Raw genomic sequence first — 10,030 nt, forward strand, 5'->3', positions numbered from 1 at the left:
ACCCAATGCTGTAGCGCTGGCTCTTTGGAACAATACACGCTATGCGCAACGCGCACACCAGCATGCATTTGCACACAAATACCGCGTCATGGAACAAGAATGATCCTAACTGTTGAATAATATTTCCCACTCCCCATGGGCGAATGGGACTTTTTGAGCCCCGGTGTGAATGGGAGCAATAACGAATGTCACGTGATGTGAGTTCTACCAATCAAATGACAAGGATCTGTATGTCGGTTATATAATAACTTCTAAAACATCAACTTCAAGGCCCTGCAGAAACTGATCTGCCCTGCTATGCCAAAATAAATAAGCAGTGGTGCTGTTTGGTTTTAAGAACCACCAGTAATAGTCGGGCGACGGAAAAGGGGGCAAGAAACACTGTGCAGAATGCAAATTTCGCTTGAAGATAAATTTCAGAGACATACATGACAACTTCAGCATACACTCGCAACCAGAAACTGGTACTAGAGCTGGCGATACTGATTTTTTTGTTGCCGATATTTTTTCCACGCCATATCAGCAATATGGCGATAAAATCGTCAACAAAGTAGAACATGATCAAAATGTCGCGTAAGTTTACACCAAATGTTAGAAAGACACATGACTTGGCTGGAGTATCAACTTACAATCAGGGCATCAGACCAGACGCTAGCCACAATGAGGAGGCCCTAATATGGAGTTATCGGTGCCGACCTTAATTATTAACCAACGGACCAACCATACCAAAACATGAATGGAAAAAGTTCTGAATGTCGTTTTAGATGACAAATCAGATTCTTTTAACAAAAGCATGTGTGTCAATTATGCTGTGTGGAACCAGGTGTGAAACCGTACGCGGTGCGTATGCACTGACATGTACGGCCACACGGGTTTACGGGAGCTTTTGTATAAACACGTGTTGTGTTCACTGCAAGATCGTACAAGGGTATTCTCCATGATGAGAAATCATGGCTTTCATATTACGCTTTCCTTTGAATATTTTTTTTTTTCAATTCCCCCGAACGGTTCGGCATCCTATGATTCAGGCGAGTCCCTTCCCATTAATTGCACGTGCACCTCGCAAGAATCTCACGGGGAATATTGCTCTATGAGTGAAGAAGCCTAAGAAGGGTATGTTTTGGTGGTCATAACCAAGCCCTGACATATGTTTGTTTCTTGTCGCTGATATTCTTGGGAACTGTATTTTGGCAAAAAAATATGCATGATGATGTAGAATTCAATTCCCCAAAACAGCCAAGGAGAAACATGCCCGTCTAACATTGTTTGAACTTTCTGTCCAGACACTACACAAATAAATTGCAAACATGGCGGCATTAGCAAAACTTCAAAGGCCTTTCTGGTAGGATTGCAGCTGCTGAAGTATCAGCTTATCCAGTCAAGCTTGACAACTGCATCTTATCTTTCCACTGTAATGGACAATGCAGGCATGACACTGGATGACTGCAGCCACAAAGAATGGAAAATTTTAAACATGTGGAAGAAGTTGTTTCTCTTTCTGTTTGAAAAGCTTTTGCTTCTGAATACTAAGGCTGAAAATTCACGTGTGCACTTGTGCTGCAGAAACAAAGACGCGGGAAAAATTGTCAGAATTTTTTAAAAACAAATCGTCGTTGATATGTACGGGTAGCCAATGCATCAGACAAGGCTAGGGCCTAAGCCAAAGCAAAGCTGTGTCCGTTAATTGTGTTGTCGGTGGCTGTAATCACACCACAAACAACAGCCCTGATGCTAGACCCGTTCCTGTTAGGCTCCATTTTTCCCTCAAATTTCTTTGGAATGAGTTATGACAGATCCTATGCCACTGGAAGTTCTTGGATAATCTTTTATGTAAGTATTGAACATTTCCGGACTGTATGCGGAAGGTCTCCAACCGGGATTTTAAACACATTGAAAGGCCAGAGATACATGTATGAATGGAGAGTGGCTATGTACGATATATAGCCACGTTTACGGGTCCACCCCTATACAAGTTTTTTTTATATATATAAATTTCCAATTTTCCCGTCGGCACCAGTGGATGCGATTTGTCTGAAACACGAGATCAAAATTCCGGCCAAACAGATAGGTCGCTTATGTGCACTGTACATTTTGTAGGGGCAGACTTTGTACCATCTTCTTTGCTCAAGAAAGAATTTGGAATTGCTGCATGGCTGTACAGAAAAACAACAGCAACCGCACTGGGTACCGACGCCCGTCACGATGGTAAAGCGACTGTGTAATGAGCCATCTCCAAACCAATTTTCAAAGTGTAAGTACTAAAAAGTAGGAGAGTTATGTTTTGTACATCTTCAAAGTTGAGGTAATTCTTTACAAATAGCCGTTTGAATTTTTAAAATCGGACAAGAAATAACTGAGATATGTTTTTGTTAATGATTTATTTGGAAGACTGTTTTTGGACCACTTGTCTATGGCAAATCTTGGTAAAACGGTACATGACTTGTGTGGTCTCCTGGCCTTGTTTACAGCTTTTTTGGTAAACATAAAGCAAACAATTTCAAAATTTGAGTAACTTCATATTTATTGAATCAGGTTGTAAAAAAAAAGAAGTTCAAATTCAGAAAGAAAGAAAAGAGAAAAGGACTACTTTTTATGTAGCGCAAGTATACATAAAAAGCACCAAGCAACGCCAGGGGCTTGACCATGGCCCGCGACAATGCTAACCTGACGATATGTCGTCTCTTTGGACTGAATATTACCAGAATAACTTTGGAATTGCTTGTTACATGTAGTTATTACAAAAATTGCAGTAGAACTTTTGATGCTCATCTGAAAGTTTTATAATGAACATAATATTTGGAGTCCTTGGATAAACCATCCATATTTTCTTACGGAAACGTCGTAGCCCTACCACTAAATCAGTGCTGTGTTGTCCGGTGTGTTCAGCTGAACCAGTTGAAGTATCTGTGTTTTCGCTGCTCTCTTCTTCGGGCAGTTCGGCTCAAATTGATTGGGAAAAGCAGCTAGGAGGTCACCATTTCCTTGTTTAATTTAGGGGCCATTCAAAATTGTTGATGTTTTTAAAATTTTTGTTTTTAAATGTTTTTTTCCGAAAATGTTGGTGGGTGGGTCAAGGAAAATTTATGAAAATCGAAATTCACTTTTTTTTAATTAAAAGATACCGGTCGAACAAAAAACTAGAGGTTCGTGTTTGTCGAGTTACAAACACAGAGTGTTCAGGCAGACAACTATTTCATTAAACACTGCCCAGTTAGGGTGGCATGGGTGGTTTGTGCGTAAAGCGCTCACCTCCCACCAAGGTGACCACAGTTCGAATCCTGGACGCGGATTGCATGTGAGTAGAGTTGTGCGTTGGTTCTCTCTTGTACCACGAGGGTTTTTCTCCGGGCCCTCCGGTTTTCCGCCCTCCGGAAAAATCAAACACTTTCGATCTCAGGCTGTGCTCTGTGGTCATATATGGGTCGATGTGGCCGGCAGCCATAGGCGCCTTTACGTGCCAGCGGCCCAACCACGTTGTAGCTGCGTCCTTCGCAATTCAGCATACCAGCTGCGAGAAGGATAATTAGCCTCCCAAATTATTATTATTATATGTTTATGTCAGAACAAAGGGTCACGAAATTAATTCCTTTCCAGTACAATCAATTATTTTGTTTAAAAAAATGCTTATTATTTTATCAATGTGATATCTTTCAGTAAACGTTTTATGTACACGTACAAGTTATTTCTGGTTTCATGACATCATAAGTCACAAACGGGAAGTGAATACTGATTGAGTTCGCAGAGGATAAATGTTCAATGTGAAGTTAAAATAACATATGAAAATATAAGTGTATGTATCAATAACACCTAACTTCCAGTTTGATGACGTCACAGCATTAGAGATCCCAAGGTAAACATTGTAGGGCCTAATGGATATCATTATTTGGGCTACGAAGATATAAGACAGGGATCAAATGATAAAATTAAGTTTAAAATAAGATCGTTTTCAAATTGTCCTTAATGTAACTTAGTTCCGGTCTGATGACGTCATGAATTTGAAACCTTGCCAAGTTTGCAAAAATTGAACAGATGGTTTTAAAATTAAAGAAAGCAAACTTCATTTTAAGTGCAGCTAGGGAGCGCCCTTTTGGATTATGACATCATCACACTGTTTTTTGCGTCTAACATTCCTCACCAAACACTTTCATAATTTATGTGTCTGTAGTAAAATGCTTCCGCTTTCAAGTTATATTCAGTTATTTATTGCACTTCCGGTAACACCGGAAGTATAGGTCAAGCGGTTTTGTGTCAGGGAAAAAGAAATGATTTACAAGGCAAAGTCTACAACCTCACGAAAAAACGAACATGATACTCTATTGAGTTCAAAACATGTAGCTCAAACTATTTTGTCAAAATGTGCTCTTCACTCACTTGTAATTTGATACTCGATGACGTCATGATGACCTCAAAAAATTTTTAACATCTTCGTACTGGGTTCCAAAATCAAACTAGGTTTCATTATCATCCCGTAAACCATTCAGAAGAAATTTTGATTTGTTTTGATTTCAGGCTAATGTCTTCTTTTTAAATTCACCTATCTTTGACCTTCCGGTAGACATGGAAGTATAAAGGTCAAGCAACTTCACGTACATGTACAAAATCCAAAAATGTTTATCATTTAATGGTCTATCTGATTACAAAAAAAAATTCATTGATTATTTCATTCAAGAGTTATAGGTGAAAGAAGTTGGTCACTTTTTCAGCTAACATCGCTTGTAAATTTGACACAGGTCTGATGACGTCATCATGACCTCAGAGTAATATGCACCACTTGGGATGAGGGTCAATATATAGTGAAAGTTACAAGTTCATACCATAAACCATTTAGGAGAAAACTTGTGGAGAATTAGTGTCCAGAAAAAAAAACACCAAACAAAGAAGATTTACATGTATCAGAACAATCCTGGACAGTGGTCGGGTTGTGCCCGACCACTCAAAAAGCTCCTGCGCTCAGATTCGTTTGCTTTTAAACCTTTGCCCGTTATTACGGGGGCACATGCACACAGTAGTACCGCACATGTACAATGTACTGTGTTTTGTGTATACATCTATTGGAGCACCATATTCATGGGGACCAGTGAAGCACGCGTAAAATCAGAGGGCCGTGCAAATGGAGCGGGATACCAGGTTCATTTTGTCAAAATACATGCCACGAGCATCGGTTGCCAATTGGGACAACGCAATAAACCTGCTTGTGCACAAGACTACTTGGGCAACCTCCATGGTATCTGCGGGCAATGTATGAGCCCAACCTGCATGGTTGGGTATGTTTGGAATCAACCTCGTCCCCAGTGCTTACTTTATTTCCAACCTCGTTAATACTAGAGCAGTTAGTGATGGGCGCCTACTGCTCGACACCCTATGAACGAGGTTGGTATTGAATCGGGTCTTGGTATTGGTTGGTATTGAATTGGGGCAAGTGGCCCACTGCAGACTATAGGGGTGTTTACGTACATACATATTGTGCAATTTCTAGCTGCTAGCCAAGTAATTTGGTAACAGTCTTTGGCACGGCATTGAGATAAACATGACCACCATCAAGTGAGATACCGCCATCAGCCCTGCATAAATTTTGGATAGGTCAGAACTTATGAAAAATCCATGTTCAGATGTAACCCTGACCCCAAAAGAGGTCTTGGGTTATAGTATTACTTTATATGACTGTGTTTACTATTTGCATAATTCCCCTTTTCTAATCTTTTATGATGTTTCATCTTTTCTACTGGTGACTTGTGTTCCAGTAGACCTTTGATCTTTTCCTACTTTTGTTAAAGCCTGTCTTTGATCTTGCCCACTTCCTGGAAGAATAGAGGATGTCTTTTGTGTCCTCTGCCTTTTATTACTGACTGGTGCCCCAGTTGTGTACTCCTTCAGGAGCTAAGCAGGATGTAGGGACACTTAATCCCTGGTTGTTGATCACACCTTGCAGAAGCTGTGAAAACCACAAACTCTGCTGAGTGTTCATCTGCCTGGTTACTAAATGACCAATCAGTATTAGAGTCTTGTGTGACAATTTGAAGTTTGACCAATGAGAGCCTGGCTAGTCATGTGATCAGGGCATGGTCTTGGTGCTAGCTGCCCCAAAATTTTTGCAGAGCTTGGCATTCCTGATTCTGCCATCGTGCTGACTGCATGCCTGCCATTTTCACCAGCCATTTTGCATCATTTTTGTTGTTCGATTGGAGGATCCTGATTCCAAGTTCCCTCCTTTTTGCACGAATGTTGGCTCTCTGTTTTAGGTAAGTTGAGTAATTATTTATCATGTTTAGATTATCATAATCATTACCTTTTCACTGTGACTTTTGTAAGTTGTGAAGAGAATCGCTTAAATTGATTTTTCTATGAAGTCTGGACTTCACAAATTTTAGTGAGTCTAGACAAATTCATAAGAGTAGAGACTTTGGCATTTTTGTGTATATTATTACCAAGGTTAATGATGTTCTGAGAGATTCTAAAAGGATATTCAATTGGAGAGTTTTGCATCTTTTATTGCTACCTTTAGACAAGTGTTTTAGCAAACTGTGTAGTAAACTGGATCTGTGTATTTTCTATTTTATCTTTGAAGTTACATGTAGTGGTTTGAGGTCAAACCAAGAATGAGTATTGCTCCAGATTTTATTCAGCATTGTGTGCAGATTTTGTATTTTTATGGAGTCATGATTTACCACCCATCGTATCTGTGATGTTTCTGTGGTAAACTGACTAAAGTCCTACAGTCTGGACTGATTAGCTATTTTGTTGAAGTTCTATTCCACGGTTGCGACTTACGGTACTTGGTTAAGTACTTTACGAATATTTGACTATTTTCTTGTGATTTGATTTACCCAAACTCAAAGACACAAACTGATGTCTTGTGATAGAGTTTTGGGTTACACAAGAAAAGATGCACACTTGTGTAATATAAATTGTAGGTTCTTAGTTTTGGTGTTTGCATATTATTTTTGATGGATCGAAACTTAGAGATTTACATTTGAGGTTATCTCATGATTAAGTTTTGGAAGTTAGTTTTCCCGTACATAACAGTTCGATTAGGAGTTGGAGTTCCTTTATTTTTATTTATGTCTCAAGTACGAGACTGAGAAAAGTAATCCTTTGATCGTGCCTGGTTTTAAAGTCGTTCAAAGTGAATACGTTAGATTATTGTCTAAGAAGTACTAGGCGACAAGTTGATTTCTTTGATATTTTTCTATAATGAAGAGTTTTTCTGTGCATGTTAATTAACATATAGGTTAACATTCAATTTAAAGTTTCGCACATGATGTGTGATTACGGAAGTGTGTTATTTACATGTAGAAAAGTCGGCCATTTTAGTCTGACTTCGTAGTGTTAGATAATATTAGTAATGTGGCATGGACCACCATGTAACTCTCTGTTTTAGGCTAAAAAGACTGGACCGTGTCACTTCAAGGGAGAGCTAGGCGGAGCCCTCTGCGCGTTCCCCGATCTGCCCTCAAGACACCACATTGCCTGCTCCAGCACTTCCAAGATCCATCGGTATCCCCGACGTCCGAGACCAACAGCTGTCCAGCACGTCGGAGAACCATCATTTCCTTCGGCATCCAAGACATTGGAGCGTCCCTAGACACAGCCACCAGCATTGCCCTAGACAAAGCCACTTCATCTTTCAAGACCTCGCAAGTATCCCTTTGTTTTACGGTACCGACAAATGACGAGAGTCGTCATTTCTACTCCACCTTCAACTGAACCTTTCATCAACTAGTCTACTTTGTCACTTCGTTCTTCTATTGTCTTCAAGCTCTTCTACGCCATGTATGGACTCCCGAACTACCGCGGATGGACGAAATCGCGAGTTTAATCATTTTATAGTTTTGGCGCCTTTTTTTCTGAGCTCTAGCTTTGTATTTTAAAATCTTACAGGATCCTGTGTTTTCTGTGAATTATATTTAACCTCATTGCATTTTTCATTTGTATTGCCATTGCTTGAGACCACTTTATTTCTGGCAATAAAACATATTTCATTGTGTACGTAAATCCCGAATTGTGTGAAGTCAAGAGTTCTTTTTCAAAAGGGAGTTGAATTAATATAAAATTTGGTTCCTGTTATTTTGGAATGTGAACCACGGGTTACATTTTGGGGGCTTGTCCGGGAAATATTTTATTTTTTGATTTGACTTGACTTTGAGTATAAGGGATTTGTGTGCACATTGATTTTGTTTTGTTGTTGGATTAAGAGTCGGTATTTATTGTTTGATATTGTTCAGTGATTGATGCTAACGGTTACTCTCACCATTATTTACCCTGTGACTTGCTATTCCGTTGATTGATGCAAATTGTTTTATCTCATATGTTATTTACTCTGTGATTGCTATTGCTCTATTGATTGACGCTAACTGTTTTCTCAAAGGTATATTATTTATCCTGTGAATTATTTTTATACTTGCCAAGAGAGCCAACATCCGTGCAAATTCCCATTTTTTGGCTATTCCCCATTTTTCTATGCGTATTGTATTTTCTGTTTGTTCAAATTTCACTTGTGTCGCACTATGGCGGATGCAGCACTCAGACAGAAGGGTGTGGATTGGTGTAAGAAGGATGATCTCCGACCCACTCACTCTGTTTTGTTGACATTTCAACTGTCTAGCCCATTGGTTGAAGATACAGATATTCTTGCCTGCTCTTTGCATGATATTTTCCCTTCATTGGAAGGTCTTTCTAGGAAAGACACTGATGACCAGAGTTCTGCTATTTTCCTCTGTGATTTCTCTCAGCCCATCTCTTCTCTAGGACTAAGGACCGAGATTAATCTCAGCTGTCACGGGTCATCGACACTCTGTCGAGTCATCCGGCTGGATGACTCCCCATCAAAGCGTGTCACCATTAGCCACCTACGGAAGAGTGGTGTGCTGAACGCATGGAACCTGAGAGAGAGGACTCCTGCATCTCAGTCTCCGTCCACTTCAGATTCTAATTCTTCTTCCCAACAATCTCTTCCTTCCGACTTCACTAGATCTTTTGCTCGCTGTACTCTGGCAGCAAACTACAGAAAGCTCAGATGTTTTTCTGGTTCCTCCACACCGTCCCGTGATGAAGATGACTACGTCTCCTGGATAGACCATGTCGAGGGGCAGATGGATGAGTGGCAGGATCTTGATGATGCCGAGAAGAGGAAACGCATTCGCGAGGCTTTGCGTCCACCCTCACTGAACATCATCAACGATCTGCGTCGAGACAACCCTGCTGCTATGTCACATGAGTATTTGAAGGCTCTCGACATTGCGTTCGGCGACACTGAGACGGACGACGAGTTATTTGTGAAATTTCACAGTTTGACTCAGACCCAAGGCGAGTCTCCATCAAAGTTTCTGACGAGGTTGCAGAATGTGTTGAGGCGAGCACTGAGGAGGGGTGTTGTCCCTCATGCCCAGTCCAACAGGGTGCGGCTTAGCCAATTCATCCGTGGTATTCTGTTCGACGAGATGCTACTGGTCAACCTACAACTTAGGGACAAGATGGATCAGCCACCATCGTTCCTGAGCCTGCTGTCCATGGTTAGGAAACAGGAGGACGAGACCAGACTCAAGTCAGAAAGTCGTGGTCGTCCGACCAGAGGACCGGGAAAGGCCCAGCACCTACAGCATGCTGCAAATCCTCAGACTCAGTTTTCTCACTCTGCCGATCCTCAGGCACATTTTTCTCACTCTGCCCATCCTCAGGCACATTTCTCCCACTCTGTCAATCCTCAGGCACAATTCTTCTACCAGAATGCTTCGCCAATGCAGCATTCCACTCCACAGACGTCGACTCATGGTTTCCGAGGCCCTGCAAAAGGACGGCAACCCCGCCAGAACCCTGACCGAGGCCATGAGAGGGGCACTCTGGTAGATTTTTGTTTCTCGTGTGGCCAGGAAGGACACATCCGCCGGAGATGCATGAACCCGGCCAACGCTGAAGTTGTCAACAGAAAGTTGATCAAGTTTGTTCTTGGTGGACCGTCGGGAAACGGGCAAGGACATCTGCAGGAGGGGACCCAGATGTCCGAACGCCAGTAAACCCCAAGGTTCGGTACGAG

General features: G+C 41.2%; 1 protein-coding gene across 1 annotated transcript; it reads left to right on the top strand.

Annotated features, from left to right (window-relative positions):
- The first annotated feature begins 5,650 nt into the window (after window positions 1-5,650).
- LOC119723814 (modulator of apoptosis 1-like) lies at window positions 5,651-10,030 on the top strand. The gene is made up of 2 exons (XM_038194691.1): window positions 5,651-6,239; window positions 7,379-10,030. The coding sequence occupies exon 2, from the start codon at window positions 8,505-8,507 to the stop codon at window positions 10,008-10,010; it is 1,506 nt and encodes a 501-aa protein (XP_038050619.1). The 5' UTR covers window positions 5,651-6,239; window positions 7,379-8,504; the 3' UTR covers window positions 10,011-10,030.

This window comes from Patiria miniata, unplaced genomic scaffold (assembly GCF_015706575.1).
Source record: "Patiria miniata isolate m_02_andy unplaced genomic scaffold, ASM1570657v1 HiC_scaffold_17, whole genome shotgun sequence".
NCBI classification, from domain to species: domain Eukaryota; kingdom Metazoa; phylum Echinodermata; class Asteroidea; order Valvatida; family Asterinidae; genus Patiria; species Patiria miniata.